This window comes from Trachymyrmex septentrionalis, unplaced genomic scaffold (assembly GCF_001594115.1).
Source record: "Trachymyrmex septentrionalis isolate Tsep2-gDNA-1 unplaced genomic scaffold, Tsep1.0 scaffold158, whole genome shotgun sequence".
Classification (NCBI taxonomy): domain Eukaryota; kingdom Metazoa; phylum Arthropoda; class Insecta; order Hymenoptera; family Formicidae; genus Trachymyrmex; species Trachymyrmex septentrionalis.
The window spans coordinates 768,990-786,947 of NW_017304736.1; the positions used below are offsets into that span (position 1 = coordinate 768,990).

The 17,958-nt window shown below is 40.7% G+C and overlaps 1 protein-coding gene across 15 annotated transcripts in view; it reads left to right on the forward strand.

The window, feature by feature from the left end:
- Positions 1 to 17,958, forward strand: part of LOC108745901 (CUGBP Elav-like family member 4) — a 636,703-nt gene that overhangs the window by 555,536 nt on the left and 63,209 nt on the right. For 10 of the 15 annotated variants that reach the window (XM_018482320.1, XM_018482318.1, XM_018482309.1 and 7 more), the window contains one exon: positions 6,686 to 6,811. The exons of 4 other annotated variants lie outside the window; for them this stretch is intronic. In XM_018482320.1, the coding sequence (XP_018337822.1) occupies positions 6,686 to 6,811 (126 nt within the window). Of the gene's footprint in view, positions 1 to 3,851; positions 3,909 to 6,685; positions 6,812 to 17,958 lie in introns of those variants that run through there. One more of the 15 variants, XM_018482321.1, reaches the window with a different exon arrangement.

Sequence of the window (17,958 nt, forward strand, 5' to 3'; positions counted from 1 at the left end):
TTAATCCGTATATAAATTCTATCTCGATCGCTTAAACGAATTCTAAGATTTCTTTTCATCTTGAACTGAAAAAATGGATTTAAACCGAATTGAATCACTTTAAATTTTCCTAAGTAGGTCGAATATACGATAATCGTTTCTTGTCGATTTCACAAAACTATCACATGAGAAACATTGTATTTTTAGCAAGCAAACTCGATATAACTTTTTCACGATATATTCGTATTTAAAAAAAAACGAAGGAAGCGGTGTTACACCACTTGGTATTCATAAAATGATAGTTTAAGATTGAAAATAGCAATGCCTATAATCACTTCTCTCTTCTATCGAGAAAGATTTCATTTACAGTGCCTGCGTTTTACAGTCCTCAACATGCGATTTAATTGCATCATTTTCTAGATTTTCTTCTATAACGACTATCACACTCGAAAAGCGACTCCGCAGAGTAAAAACGTTTTATTAGCGATACAAAAGGTAAATCAGGCTTTAATTGCGAGACGATGCGAGGCTAAAACGTTCGGCTGCGGAAATGAACTCGTTTCACTGTACCAATTCCTCTTATCGCGCGAGATACCGCAAAGTGTCTGTGCGATAAATCCATCCGCGAATTGTACGGAGAACCGTACAAACAATTCAAAAGATATTTCACGCTGAATTTGACTTTATCTTAAATTCTTGCTAACGTTTGGAAATTTACCGTGTTGAGATGCGCGAACAATGACCGTTCATAAACGCTCTTATCTTCCGTAATATCGGTTGTGCAATTTTACGACCGCAACTCGTACGAGCCGTGCACTTATCCTTTCCAGTTCTTATCGCGGTGATGTATCATCGCAGATACGTTTACTTCCGAAAGAATCTCGAGCGAAATCCATTCGAGTTCGAAGATGCCCGACGTAGCTCTTTTCCGAAACATTTTTCACGCACGTCGATGGTAAGACTCTTGCACGCGCGATAATAGCAGCCGAAGCACAGCCGGAATGAAGTTTACAGCGACGAGAACAGATTTCGGAGAAATGCGTATCTCGCGCGGAAGTTGCCCCGCCGACTCAGGGTCGGTCGAAGTTTCTACGACTGGATAAGGGTGGGTGCCGCTGTACCGGAGCTAGTTGAGCAAGTAGATAAGTTTCGATCCCTCAGCGAGCCACCTTGCTCCCACCGCCATCACTCGCCTTACCGCTTCGTCGTAGATAAACGTATCCCGGAATATCGGGTTGAAGAAAAGGGGAAAGGGGGAGGGGGGCCTACAGCCGCCTTCTCGCGTCGCTGCCAAGTTCGACTGACATGACGTGGACTGGTCTTAAACTCATCTGAGAGAAATCCTCGCGGATTATAAGAGTCCGTTTTCGTACCTCTTCTTCTACGAAGAGGAACGACGGATGATTCGAATGAACGACGGGGTATTCGTCGTAAGGCAAGCGCAAACTTACTCTCGCTGGATTTGTACTGCAACTTCATTTTATGGTATGTCGGAGAGCATTCGCGGAAGTTAGTTCGTGTATGTGAGCAACGACACTTACGCGAGCGGTGTCAGAGAAATATGAAAATTACAAAAGCATTTATGAAATATTCTTATTTACTGTGGTATATTCACTTGAATGAACGTGTCATGGAATATTTGAATTTCGTCGAAGAAAAATGTATTTGGATGTTCGTCGACTTTATTTTATTTTAACTACAGTTTTAATTGTACACCTAGTTTTTCTTCAATTTCTAGATAATAAGTTTCTAAAAATATATTGAATATATTCAAAGAGAGAAAAATATCAAAATAATTAAATTTTATATTAGAGAACATTAATTAGAGAACTATATTAATAGATTCTTAATATAATACTCACTTTATTCATTCGGAAAGAAAGAATAACAAGCTAACGGATATATATTTTTTAAAATTATTATTTTAATCCCCCCTCCTCGCGAATAATCACCTGGAGTATTTTTATCCCAGCGACAAAAAAATGTGAATTGTAAAATATCGTTTTACGATGTCGATATTGTTCAATATATTTTTTCTTCCGTAATAACCATTCTTTACAAACCTTTAAATATGCAATTCTATCGAAAATTCGCAATAAAAAAGCGTCATGTTAAAATTTTAATTTTTTTTTTTTTTAAATATTGTTATAAGCTATTCGACACGTTTTTTCCATTTACTATTTCTTTGATTTCTACTTACGTTTTTTAAAAAATTGCGAGTAAATCTATATCCATAATATTCTCAAATACTAATAATTTGAATAAAGCGGCATTAATTAATATGACAATTCGACAGAACAGAGCCATTTGACAGGTTTATAGTATAGAAAAAATACATTGTCTCTCATGAATAAAACGCGGTTTAGACATCCGCGTGAAACAGAACATTCGCTTTGCTCTTATCGTCCAGCGAGATGATAATTTCTCGAGAGTTAATTCCTCTTCCGCTTCCGCTTGGGGAGTCGAAGGGAGTCGCGTTGACACTTAGCTCCGGCGAGGACAAAGGTCCAATTCTTGGCCCCTACGGTATCCTGGACGCGACAATGGGAGCGAACTCTCGGCGAAAAATACCCGGGGCTAAGGACAGACGGGATATTTCCCGACGAGGCGTTGATACGCCGAAGGGAATCGAGACGGGTGTGCGCGGTATGAGGATTGCCAGGGGTAAAAAGAGGGGGAGGGAAGAATCTGCGGAAAGCGGGGATGCAACGAGGCTGCAAGTCAGGCGAGAATCTAATTTCCCGAGACAAATCCTTAAATGTGCCCCGGAGCCTGGCTGGAAGAGGCGCGAGCCGAGGCATCTCACGGAATGAGCTCTCGTCTAGCATCCGCGACAACGACCTTTAACTCGGCTCGCCAATTTTGCGTCTCCATAACCCTCTCGCGAAACGCGTCATTAAGCTCATTCACGCGGGAAATGCGGTAGATCGAAAACAGAGCGTCGCAATCCGGGATGCAATCGCGATCTAACCGGAAAAACATAAACTCTCTCTCCCCCCCCCTCGCCCCGGTGTTTTTTCCTCGAACGAGATTGCCCGACGCATCGCATAAAAACAGCGTTCTCTTAATTAATTTATCGACGGTAAAGACAACGGAACGAAACCTTTTAGAAAAATCTGCAATAAATTCGCATTCATGAATTTTGATATCGACTCCTACGAAAGATTTTCTCAATTAGTTACAATCGAACGTATTGAGGTGTTTACGGAAATTATTCCAATTTCATTATCGTAAATAGCATAATATTTCAAATCTTGTTACCGATATTATTGATATTTCGTGATAGTTTAATTCCTGCGATTATTAATCTGATTGTATTATATCCACGACTAATATTATATTATGAAAATTAGGTTGCTATAATTATATAATATCTAATTGCAATGTTAAAATCAAAAATATACCCACACACTTGATATTTAACAATAATCAAACGGAATATACATTTTAAATGGGACTTAATCGTTGCTGCGCAAATGAATTCAGTGAAGTAACCTGAAAATCGATAAGTAATGATCGATTATATAAAATAAATTTATAAGGGAAATAGAGTTTTCGCTCAACGCAGCGATAAGCATCGATCTTTTTTTTTTTTAAACAATTAAATATTCTTGTTACTGATGATAATTTTTTTTTTTTTCTACAACGCGATAGGTCGTATCGTATTCATCACGCAGAAGATCCGATCGAAAGAAATGTCCTGTACGGTACGAGTATACGAAAGAAAACGCATGGGTACGATTCGCAGTTGGGCGAGACTAAGATCAAATTGAATCTTGCGAGGATTCATATAGACGACGAATGGTGTATTTTTTTTAGGTCCAATGCCATTTCTTTGTTTCTGTTCTGTATTCCAGAGTGCATGATGGACGACGGGAGCGCCTGTGCCATCTTCTGGAAGTAGGAAGCACCGGTTTCGGCCGCTGAAGGTAACTTCGACTTCCAGGAGATAGCTAGCTTCCTTCCAGTACCTCTATTCTTCTTCTCCGCAAATTGGCAGAAAGAGAACTTCCCCCCTCGATGAAATGAGAACAAAATGAATAAGGAAAAAGAAACGGGTCCAACCACCCCCAGCCCCTCATTCTTTCCCGCCAACATCACGCCAACACCGCTGATTCAGCCAGCACAGCCCGCCGCAAAGTTCATTTTGCTGCTCGCTAGTGTTTGAACCACCAAAACTCCAGCATTCCCTCACGAACCACTATCCCTTAGCCCGACTTAGTGCAGCCGGTACACATATCTATCCGTTGAGAAGGCTAAATTTGCACAAAGTGCTCGTCCAAATTCTTTCGCGAAAAAAAAAGAAAGAAAGAAAGATCTCAAATTTCTCGAAGCTTTTGACACACGCGCGACACTCATTAGGACTCTCGCGTACATTCAGGATTATATCCGTAAATTGGTTCTGGATTGGCACAAACAATTGGTTAAAAGTTGAAAAAGTTCAATTTCCCCAAATACATTGATTTTCGAAAATCAAAGTATCTCTACGCTGATAAAATTGCCGAATTGCTCCAGAGCTGTTCGAATTCAATCGTAATAACTCGCGCACACGTTCTTCCGGTAAATGCGCCGCACTGCTTATCCGCGCGATGAAAACGCTGTTGGGCTCCTCTGTGCCAGTCTCGCCATCCCCTTCTTATCCGTTTCTCATCCGGCACGATACGCATCATTTTACGCATTACAGAAGGTATTATAGACAGTGTTGTGCGTACCCACATGCGTGACTGAAACCTGTAGCCGTAAACCTGTCGTTCGTATTTTTTTGCTCTGTTTATTACGCACCGCCGTTACACACTATTTGAAGCCTCGTTACGACGAGGCGTGCGTGGCGTGGACGCTCTTAGAATTCAGACCGGCACAATGAACCGTGTGAGTGATGCAGAATATATGAGAGAATCGCGGTCTTAGAGCGTCTACCGACCGTACGATAGCAACGACCCTTTGCTCCGAGTACCGAGTTTATTATTGTACGTTTCTAAGTCCACAAGTCCCGACGTCTTACATTCCCGAATCTTACACCCCCTATCTAATCTCATATCCATATTCGTATGGACAAAACCATCTTTTGATCGTACATATTATATATATATATAAAATTATCTTATATATATATATACATATATATCGCTCTTTACAGCTATGATCATATAATAGTGGCTCGCTCGTTGGATGTGTTGTCTCGTTCGTTGTCAATGTGTTTTTTATCACCTCTGTACATATTTTCTGATTATGATATAATATATGTGAGCTACATTTATCTTATTGTATTATCTAGATTTGACATTTCTATATATAACAATATAACATCCCTATTTTCTCAACAGTCGATTGAACCGTTCTTCCACCTGCCGCATTCCATTCCCAGTTCAATTGGAACTATTTCCTGTGTTATCCTACTAATTGTGAATCTCGCACAGCCATAATCGTATTTTACTATTTGATATTACGAGGATACACACACACACACACACACACACACACACACACACGACGAATTAATACACATTCAGTGCAGATATTTCTAAACAAACTGTCGCTAATTTATCAAAATTTCATTCGTAACTGCTACAATAATTTTAGGATAAATCTAGCTTACACAAAGTCGAAAATACTTTTAAAAGCGAAATCGATCAAAATCTTTTTTGCCGAACAGTTTCAAGTACGCTGCATCCACCTTAAAAATGAGCTAAACGGAAATCGAAATGATCTTTATATTGAAATGATAATCTTGAAAAATGATAATCTCGAAATCGGAAATTCTCGAATATCATCAGATAAAATCATATTCTTTTCATTAAACATGAAACGCCTCATATGACCCGTTCTTCTTCATTCAACTTTTCGCGCGCAACTTAGAAATAGCTGCAGAATATAATAAGTATTCGTTGTTAAACTTTGTGTAACGGTGATCCATCTCGAGAATACATTACGTTTTCCGCCTGCTAAACAGCTAAACGGTAGTTTAGCGGAATTGCTTCTACAGTTGTGAAAACAATTGGAAAAACTCGACACGGATCACCGTCGGGGAGTGTCAGCTATAATTGGATCGCTTAACATCCTACCTGATTTTATCGCGATTCCGTTTGTCGTTTGTCGTTCGTTTTCGATTTTTCATATACTTTTATATTGTAATACCAAATGTAGATCAACATTGATTTTGAATTATTTCCCTTCTCTTTGTTATATTACGATTTCCGTTCCCATTAAAGTACCGTTTTCCACTGTTACAACACTGTATGTTACATTATTATCGGTTATGATAATTGTGGTTCCCGTGGTTGTGTTCTCGGTTTACTATTGTCGCACAGAAGACACACATAAAACCCACACAACCCACACACGTACACTTGCGCGATTTCCAGTGCTATTAGATGTACACGTTGACGTAATAACCGAGTGTAACCGTGCGCGTTTAAGGTACCGTACGTGTGCACATCAGATCTGTTACGTTTTTATATATATATATATATAATATATATATATATATATATTATATATATATCTATATATATCCCTATATCTCCCTCCCTTTAGGATGGTGGATGCTGGTGTAACCGTGTAACTTTGTCGTTCTCGGTGTTAGCCGCAAGATCTTCTCTTTAACGCCTATATAAACGCTTGGCTCACACGCAGAACTGACTAACGTTGTTCTTTCTTTTTTTTCTCTGTTCCCTCTATTTCGCAACGTGCCGTCATCGACCCGCAGACAGAAAGCTGTTCGTTGGTATGTTAAGCAAGCAACAAACTGAAGACGATGTGCGACAGCTGTTTACTACCTTCGGTTCAATAGAGGAGTGCACCATCCTCCGTGGACCCGACGGAAGCAGCAGAGGTGAGTGCTCATTGTCAGCTGTTTACACAATATATTTGCATAATAACTGTTGCATGATGTTAGTAATCAAATTAGTTTGCGTATACAAACAAGGTACAATCAATTTTCTCAACCCATCTCCGAAATAAACGTCTCCTCGAGAAAATTACGATTCAAGTATACACCCGCTTGCTTCAATTTCGCATTTGACGCAGAAAAATTCGTAAAAACATACGTAAGAATCGCAGATATCGCGACCGACGATTCACTATCGCTAAAAAGTTCGAAGATCGCCGATAAAGGAATTTAAAAATAGCTTCGGTGCTTCAGTCCCTGTGGGATTAAGCACGAAAACCGTATTCTCTCTAGAACTAAGTGTACCGTAACGCGGTGCGCGTATATTTTTATGTCCTGGGATAAAAGCATAGGCACATTGTCCATAAAAATACGGGTGTCTGTGCAATTTTTAGCCGCAGGGCGGGATATTCGCGTCCCTCTTTACTGCACGATCGTTTTACGTCTTCGCCGCGCATCACCTCTTTCACTCGATTCGTACAGTTTTGATCTTTAAAAGATCATCGAACGTAATCATTTGTGAAGCAAAAGCTTACGTAGCTTCAACGCTGTTGTTTCATCTTGTTAACTTCATGACACATAGAATGCAATAAATGCTCATTGTATTTAGTTTCTATTAATTGCAACTAGAAAATTACAGATTTATTCGAATAAAGTTTAATTTGAATTGAAAAAAATTCAGTTTTTCTAATTTTAAAGATCTCTCGTACACTTTTTAATCGTGTAAAAGAAAAAAAAGTGACATTTTGTTAAAGAAAAATTTCTTTTAAAATGGTCGAGAAAAATAAAAAGGAGGTTGTGTGTGGTAACCTTGGACACTTTGTACATCATCATTTGAGAGAACCGTGAAGCTCATAATCCGCGGCGCCTTTAGGCATTTTCATCGAACGATGAAGCGACAAAGAGACTCTTCTCTCCGGGGCACTTGCTTTTCAGAGGGGGTGGGGACGAACGGACTCCGCGAAATTAATCACGAGATGAGGCAGCAAAAAGGGAAGGAGGGCGACTATTTCAAAGGAAAGAAGGCAATTGCCTCGACCAAGTATTACGAGAAGGAAAAAAGAGAGAGAGAGAGAGAGAGAGAGAGAGACTCACCGCCCGACGATGATGCACGACTAAGCCGAGGCGGAAGGATATAATCGCGACGGCATTTGAATATTTGCTCGCGCTGTAAACAGCGCGAAAAAGGATAGATAAGGCGGCAAGGGGATGAATGTAATTCGGGCGGGGATAACTGACGGAATGGCGGACGAAAAGTGGGCGCGGAGCTGCAGTCGGACGAAGCGGCGGGAGCAATAATTTCCGCTGGCCGAGGCGGCGAAATTTAAATATTTTCATTCAAGAGTGAAGACCTCGCGATGCGTCTTCACTCGGAAGGTAACTAGAGGAGGAGGGGAGGGGGTTAGCAACGAGGTACAGAGGTGATCGAAGAAAATGGAAAAGCAAGGCGGACCGGCGAAAAGGGAAAGAGAAGAAGAAAGGGGGAGAGAGGAAAGAGTGAGAGCGGAAAAGAGATAGGGTAAACCGGGAGAGGGACCGGGAGAAATAAGGAAACGCGGGTAGGAGGAGCGCGGGTAGGCAGGCGCGAATGTAATTAAATTCCACTTTGAAGTGAAACTCACTTTCAGCAGTTAATAAGATTTTGATTCGCAGTCGGTGACGTAACGCAGCGCGCCCATCGTCTTTGGCAGGTAGGCGCTGCTGCTGCTGCTGCTGCTGCTCGCTCGCGACGACGACGAAGGAAGCACGGGACGCCGAGAAGGAGAAGTAACGGAAGTAGTATGCAAGAGAAGGAGCTTTACAATGTGCGAAGTCGCTGTGCTCCTTCGCTTCGAGCAAAGACCAAGCCCACCTCTCTCGCCCGGCCTCTCCCGCCCTACGGACTTCCAGCGTTGCGCGCGTCAGAGCTCCGGTTCTTTGTCGAAAGCCAGGACGATGTTGCGCCAGCTTTCCGAGCTCTTTAATTAAAATTACGCGAACGCGCGCACCACGACGACAGTTCCCAACCGGTAGTCGGTTTATCACGTAGAATGCATTCGCGATTGCTCGCCGAGAATCTCAGGTATGTCGCCCCGACAATTGCAATACCTTTGACGAAATGAAGCGCGCAAGATCTGAACGCGATGATCTCGAGCTTAATCTCTCTGCTCTTCGCCAAGCTGACCTTCCGCATTAGGCAGGGCGTCGATCGAGGCACAACGTTAACCACATCTCGGTCGCATCCATTTCTCCGAATCTCCCGAGACGAGTTCTAATTCTGCGAGTTCCTATTCTCAGCCAGCGCTTAGAGCGCGAAATCTTCCAGAGATAATTCCACCGCAATCCCAACCGCGACATTCGTCCTTGGACACTGCTAGTATCAGAACGAAGTTACTCAGCGGGGATAGATGTGCTTGCCGTGGGGAAGGGCCTGATCGCTTATTCCAAGCAACTCCGCGGCATATCCCACGCCCCGATCTCGTCCCGGTTGAAACTTTCCCAACACGCTTCATCACCGCTCGCCGAGCCTCGGTCGAGTTTCATAACTAGCTAATCCGACCCGTAATAGAGAGATCAAGCAGAGCTCCAACGAGCAGCCGTGTACACACACACATGTGTGTGTGTGTGTGTGTGTGTGTGTGTATGTATATAAATAAAACACACGTACATACACATAACATATATATCTACTCTATACTGGTCTACGTGGCACCAAAATTACAGCGGAGAGGATACCGTTTCGGTAACTCTTATTCTGGCATCATCCGTCAGTAAAGCACGGGGATCAGTTATACGTAGGGAACGCAAACGCACGCGACCGGAATATCCTGTTGGCTATATATTTAACTCGCGCAACTTCCGTCAGCCGGTGACCTTCCAACGAGTAACGACGATCGAAAGTTATCAGCGATATCTACAGTCACTCTTTGCTTTCCATTCGCTCTTTCGATTCTTTCAACTAAACTTTTCTTATCGGATAATGTTACCTATCTCGAAAGGTGATGGAAGATTTGTCGGTAACGAGAAGTCTAAAAAAAGAAGATCTTTCAGTTCTTAGGGAGACACGATCGTCATCGTCCTCCCCCCCGTTGTTGTCGTCGTCTTCGCCGTTGCTGTCATCGTCGTCGAAACGACGCACTGCGTTATCCCTCCTCCGCAGCTTTTCTTCCTCAAGCCTCACACCATCATCCCCCAGTCATCTCCCAGGGGGGAAGAGGGGAACGACGATGGAGCTCTTCGTCCAATTATTTTTCCCTCGCTTCGAAACATTTCAACGCCACTTCAACGAACGAACTCGTTCTATTCTCGTTGCCGCGCAACCCTCTCCGCCACCCCCTACGGAAGAACGGAACCGCGTCACTTCTTCGCTCCGGTTCGCTCCGATTCTCTGTCGGAGTTACGTCCCCTTCTAACTGTGCGTACGCGATCCCACCCCTTAACGCGAAGTCGGCATTATTTCAATTGCGCGAACAGCAATAATTCACCGCGCTAAGAAGATTATAAAATGTTTATGAATAATGGAACAAAGTGTATATATATAGGGCGAGATCCTTCTATCACGAAACACAGAAAGGTAACACCACGCTATACTACGGTAAAACGAAGGCACCTTCTGCGGTAGCAACCGAACCACGTGTAGCTTGTGTGCGTCACGATTGCGCAACCGTGTGCCGTAAGCGCGATACGATTATTCAAACCGGGGAAACAATTCCGTGCATTAAGTCGTAATAACATTGCGCGCCGGTACTCCCGATCCTCTTTTGTCGCCAGGACTCGCAAAACGCGGTATTTGGTACTCACAGCCCCGGCCGCCGCCGCCGCGCTAACTATCGGGTGGCATTATGTAACATTTAACCACCCCCATCCCCCAACCCCCCCTCTCCACTCCCTGGGCACGAGAGAAGAACAATAGATCATGAGTTCGCGAGTTACCGCGCGAACAATGCAATTACGAGAAACATTATATCGTTCGCTTCAAGATCTCACTTTAAAGGATGCGGCGGATGCTAATTTACTCCGGTTTTAACATTCGAAATGCCAACATAACGTCTATCGCTTTATGCAGACTTCAAGCATCTGATGTGTCGCTATAAACGTATTACGATTAGTAATCTCGTAAGAATGAAAATGCAAGTTTTACTTGAGAGAACCAACTGAAAGCAAATGATATTTCTGCAATATTCGCGAGTGTCGCTGAGTGTTCTATGCCAATATGTGTATTCTTGCAGTCGATCGAATTAATAATATATGCGTTTCATGGACTACAAACGAATGTTTGGGGATTAAACACGAGCGACGTGCAATCGGCTGTTTTCTCAGTACGTTTGCGTTCAGTACGATTTATCGTCACGGTAATATAGCTAGCGCCCTTTAAATCGTCGCTCCAGTTCGCCGATTATAGCACCACCGTGGATGGGTGGTGGGCACACTCGCATTTATTCGCGCGAAATCATTTCCGATCATTTTCGATGGAGCTTTCGTTTTTGACTGGCGCGACGTAAAGAGATTGCGACGGCCGCGCGTTAACGATATTGCTGAACGGGAAATATGACGAATCAATAATTTCCTCAGTCTAGCATTTTATGATGGGGCATTAAACGGGCGATGGTTATCGACGATTAATCGTTCGGCTGTCACTTGCACCGGCGCTTGCGTCCACGCGCGGTATGTATCGTGCCTTAATACGCGCGCGACAATTTCCATTCTTTATCTTCGACACGCACGTGGAACGTATATGCCCCTCCATTATTGCACAAGCAGCGGGATATATTACTGTCGCGGAGGATTATAGGAAAAATATTCTGCGCTTTACGGGCACACTCTCTCATTATCGCGAGGCTATAAACTTGTCCGTCCTCATTATCCTGCAGGACCGTGCAGTTATCAAGCTGTAATTCCATTAATGATTCTACTTATTACGACGCGATGAAAATTGTAGAATATAAACGTGGCGCTTCCGCGCCACGCTTCCAAGGTGCAATATATACAAAACGAATATTAAGTGTGGTGTAAAAAAAAAATAATCGGAATCGTATCACGATAGGAATATTGCACATTATCTATATTACAATGATCGATCATCATTTATAGCGGTAGTGCAAATTGCAGAATGTAAACGTAATGTTTCTGCGCCACGCAATTTCCAAGGTGCACATTGTTAAATTCACAATGTTAAATTATACCCAATTTAAGTTTTTAATCATTTCTGCAATTTCGTATTTCTATAAGTCGTTAATTTACGTAAAACAATGGAATTAAATAATTTTACTTGAGAAAGTGTGTTTAACTCAAATTTAATTTGTTCATTTATCAAGTGCACACACGTTACTGTAGACGTTATTTACTTTGAAACTACCACAGAAATGAATGATTTACACCTTGATATATGTATATGGAAGTTAAAACAACAAAATCTTGTATAACTTGAGAGATTGGGTGGCCATTGCTCCTTTGATATCCAACAGTACTCTCTAAATCTCAAAGAGTGAAATCTCATTCGAAGAGACTGAAAATTTAGTCTATCTTGAAAAAAAGAATGAAAATACGGTCACTCTTTTCAGAGTGAGATTTACTCTTTTGAAATGAGATTCACTCCAAAGGAGTGCATCTCTTAATCCCTTTTCTGGAGTGTAATATTAGGGTAGATGGAATCTCACGCCAAAAAAAGGGATTGAGATTTCATTCCTTCGGAGTGGATCTCATTCCAAAAGAATAAATCACTCTTGGACAAGAGTGGCCGTGCTTTTTTACTCTTTTTTTTTTTTTCAAGACAGGCTAAATTTTCAGTCTCTCCGAGTGAAATTTCACTCCACGCGATTTAGAGAGTACACAAAAAGGGAATATTAAGTGTGCTGCAAAAAAAAAAATGATCGGAATCGTGGTAGAATCGCATATTACATCGAGATGACCGGTCATCATTTATAGTAGTAAAACTACCATCTTCTTGATGTAAGCACCGCTGCCACCTTCTGGCGCCACTCTACCACCCGTGAAAGAGGGTACTCTCGGGTGGAAGCTCTCAATATGTCCGACCTAATCCTCTCCCAGAGGACTCGGCGTCCCCTCTCGCGCTTTACTTTGCAATACGTACAAACATTTCGAGCCCAGCTGCGCCACGGGATTTAGGAGCTGAGCGATTAATAAATGCTCCGTACGACGAGCTGGCACCAGGACTCTCCGACAGCCACTCGACGAGGAGGCTGCCCGTGATTTACCGTCCGGACTCGCGTGTCTGCATCCAAGCCCCTGCCGCTTCGTCTGGATTTTCGGTGATTTCGCGGCATCGTTATGATTTAGTGCCACGCTCCGTTTGAAACATCGACGACGATCGGTCTTCCTCCCTCAACGTTCAAAACTTGGACTAGCGTAAGACGTCGAAGTGACTGACGAATCAATCGTATAATAGTAGGGAAGTTGATATCTTCGCGCTCTCTCTCTCTTTGAGAAATACGTCCCTTCCGCATTACTCTAATAAATATACATTTAATGCTCAATTTGTATCATTTATGCATGTAAAAGAATTATATGTAAAATTACAATGATTACAGTAGATAATTTTTGGATTTTGTTATAAAGATGTATATTTATATTATTACATACGTAAAAGCACAATTTACAAATAAAATTATTCTTCTTTACAGTAATTAAACAATTCGCAAAAGTAAATTTACCAACGAATTACGTAAAGTTTTTTTAAGCTATGTTATTGATAACGAACCTAAAAATACAATATTGCAGTATCCTGTTATATTATGTTATGTTATATTATATTACGAAAAAAATATTACACAAATTTGTACATTTGCACAGAAACTATAAAATTTATTGTAATTTCCCGTCTAATATAAAGATATATTTACACAATTAGAGGAAAAGTATTCATTTCTGTAAAACAATTTTATATATTTCCATCTCGATTTCCATCATAAATTATGTAATTTTTACACATATTTATGTAATTTTACATACTTTTTTTACAATGTACTAGTACAAATTAGTACATCAACAGCATTAAATTTTTATTAGTAAATGCGAATTTGATTTACGATGATGAAGGTCCAGCTTAAGTAGCATTTACTGTGACAGCACGGAAATAACTACACAGCGACATTATCGACATTGTGGTAGAAGGAAACAATGTCAGTGTACGTACATTATTCGCGAAAAGACCTGCTTTACAAAACTTGTAACTGATTATATGGTTACAAGTATAGTCGTACTTGATGTCACTCGATGATATCAAGCACGACGTAGCACGAGAGTGATGAAGCTAGTAATGGATTATTAAACTTTCCACGTTACTTTATGACATAGTTCTGCAATACCCCACAGCCTATAAAGCTACGAAAACGTCGTTTCCCTTTTAACGACCTCAACCAGTCTCAACCAGTATATAATACGGCTAGTTATTAATAATACTATTGCTAGTTCCGAGAGACTTAACACTGTCCTTGCTATTCATTACAATTACGTCGCAATATTTTCGTCATCTCGCATTCAATTTTCATGACATGAATCTCTAATTGTTTATAGCTTATCCGTTAAATTTCTGTCCATCATAAATTTTTACGTTGATGAATTATTACGCTCCGATCATTCACCGTTCTTTACGTCAACTATGAAATTATAAAGAATCGTTATTGAGTGTAGGTAGAATTTCACAAACGTTGCTGAGAGATCAGATTCGAACGCGTCGAATAGCTTTTACGATCAATATGTGCAACATCGTAAATCTGATGAAAATCCCATAAACATTCGGTAGTAACTTGCGCAATATTATTTCGTGGCATGGTACGGATATAATATTACTCGATATACATATGTATAATATTACCCGCGAATTCGTATTATCGGCGTAATTCTGTAATCGACGAAGCACGGACTAACAAATCGAGAAATTTACGGTAGCTAGATCAGTCGCAGATCACTCAAGGTTAGTTTTCCTAAACGATTACGAAACGCAAAATTGCACTGCAATAGATCGGATATGAAAGTTTCGAACGGAAGCGCGGAGAGAAGTCGAGAGAGGGAAAGAGGATGCTGCTTTAGAGTGGTCTGTTAAGCTGCCCACCATGGGTTATATCCGATAACGCACAGCGACGAGCTGTTGCTCGTCGAAGGGACGAAGCGTCGAATCGGGATGGGTAATGCACGAATGTGAAGGTTTATGGGCAATATGGTATATTTACGGTTGACGGGCAAAAGCCGCCATATGGAGGCTAACAGAAGGGGACCGAAGTATCCTCTCTTCCTTCTTCCGTCATCTCTGCGAGCTACGTTGGGTGAAAAGCTCGCGGATATTGACGAAGAAGGCTCCCACCACGTGCAATATCCCTCGGTGGATATCGACGCGATGTCAGGCAAGGAACGAAGGAGCTGCGAGACGACCGCGAGGCTTCCTGCGCGGCCTTTCGTGAACCAGGACGGTAATCGCATTAATATAAAGACGGTAAATCTTGATGCGCACAATGGCGCCTCGTGCCACGACACAAAGACACGTTGCTGCTTCCTAGCTGTTGTTGCTTACACACTCACAATAGGGTGGTGCACGTCGTGTCACCGACGATCAACGAGGTCGGCTCGGTCGGCTATAATTCCGGTGAACAGGCTTAGAGATACCCCTTGTACGAATACAATTTTATCTTGGGAAAATTGGATATTTCTAATGAAAATATTATTGAAAATAATGAATCATGGAAATTTTACATATGCAAGAGAAACTGTTTGATTTTTTCAATTAAATAATATACGAGAAGGACACATCTGCTAAATAAATATCGGCGTAGGAATTATTCACTGCTTTTATATACAATGTACACATTTAATTTATTAACAATTATAATACGAAATTGGAGGGATGAGAATAAATCTAATTAAGTAGGAGAAATCCTATTTTCGCGGTCAAAGCGGATTTTAGAGTGCTTAAATATTTCGGTGTGAATTTATATACATATCCAATTCTGCAAATCGCGTAGATATCCTTATCAATTTCAAAATATAATCGTAAACTAGAGCAGCAATATTACATATTAAACTAACAAGCAATTTAATATTTTTTTTTATAATGCTAATAAACATCTTAGAAGAATATTAGATATTAATAAAGTATTAAAAACTACAGATAATATTTATTGCAAAAAATATTACCTCAGCCTTCAATTTTATTAAGTTTATACACATTCTAAACATTTATTTTTTGGATCTTCAAAATTTACTACTTGATTTATATCGCTTTTTTCGATAACGAGATCAGATTAACCCTACCAGGATAAAGGCAAAAAAAAGTATACATCTAAGGATCAAAGACGTCCTATAACTTTGCATATATATGTATCTTTCGAAAGATCCTTTTGATCGTGATCTTGTTAAATTGACAAAGCAAGACTACAGCTAGAGAGAGAGAGAGAGAGAGAGAGAGAGAGAGAGAGAGAGAGAGAGAGAGAGCGGTTCGATTGACATGATACAGATCCTTATCGCGTTTGGCATGTCTCGCGTGACCGAGGAAGAGGGGGTGCGAGATCTAGTTTGGCGATCCCTCAATGAAAAAGTCCGTGATATAACGTGCGATTTAAATAAATCTGTCACGCGAGTCGTTATTTATATCACTCTCTCGCCATTCACTTTCGGAATGTGTTTGCATGCGGGATTTTGGTGCACTGCCGAGGTCAGAGCCAAATGTCGAAACTCTCAATACATTAAATGCATCATACAGTCGGTAGATAGATTTACTTTTTCTCGGACGACGATGATTGATCGCAATGCTGTTTATCGAAGAGTTCCAGTTAATCAAAATAATCCTTCGAAAACACTATCAATAGAGACGGTATCGATATCATGGTATATGTTTTTTTTTTTTTTCCTAAGTTTTCATGGGAGTATTTAATATCATATTAAAAAGTTGACCGGAAACGTTTCAAAACAAATGTATTTTTTACTATTTGCAATATCAGATTATTTGAAAAGTAAAGTAAATTGAAAAATCTATCGAAAAATATATTCTAAACCAAATACATGCGAGTAACAACTTCTCTTAACATTGATTGAGAAAAACTTAGAACCCGACAAAAGCAACTGGGACAAACTAATTATTTTTAACGTGTTAAAAAATTCCAGCTAAAATTTTTTAATAGGTGCAAATTTGATTTGCGATGATGACGGGAAATTCAACTTTAACAGAGGTGTTTTCATACTTCAAAAACTCCCCACGAGAGCAGGGTTCATTAGATTTTATCGTTTCCCTCCCGCTGTTATGATCGTTACACATTCTTATTAAGTGACGACGCGAGTTGCGAATTGTATGAGGAAACCATCGACGTATAAAACAGGATGGAGGGTACGGCGAAATTTCTTTGATCTTTCATCTTATCGAACCTAAAAAAAAGAAAGGTAAACATATGGATACAAAACTCTCTTTCTACTATTGTTCGAATTTTACCTCAGGAGAGAGAGAGAGAGAGAGAATGGGAGTATTTTACACTTTAAATCTCTTGGAGTAAAATCTCACTTAAAGAGACTAAAAATTTGGCCTGTTTTGACAAAGAAAATAAAAATACTCACTCTTGTTCAAGAGATTTTTATTCTTTTTAGAATAAGATTTACTCCAAAGGAGTGGAAATCTCAATCCCTTTTTTGGGAGTGAGGTTACATCTTACTTCGGAGTGAATCTTATTCCAAAAGACTAAATCTCACTCTAAAAAGAATGAAAATCTGCCACTCTTGAAGAGAGATTTCACTCTAAAAGATTTGTAGAGCAGAAATCTTCAATTAAGAGATTGGGCATGATAATAATTTAATCCGCCATATTTTTCAGGACTTGCTTAAGATAGATTGAGATTACCCACGCACATCTCGTTTCTATCTTATACATGCACCTATCTTATTCTATCTTAAACGTCCTGAAAATATCTCTATCAGAAGATATGTGTCCAGTTTCTAACTTACTCGAGGATCTCTCCTAGTGTATCCTACCCTTAACACTGTTCCATCTCTTTCCAAGTCTGCCAAGATGATTTCGATATTACATTCCGTCCAGTACTACATGGAGGAAAACACCAGATGCCCTTCTCGAAATACATTTCATAATTGACAGGGGCGGGGGGCGGGGGGGGGGGGCT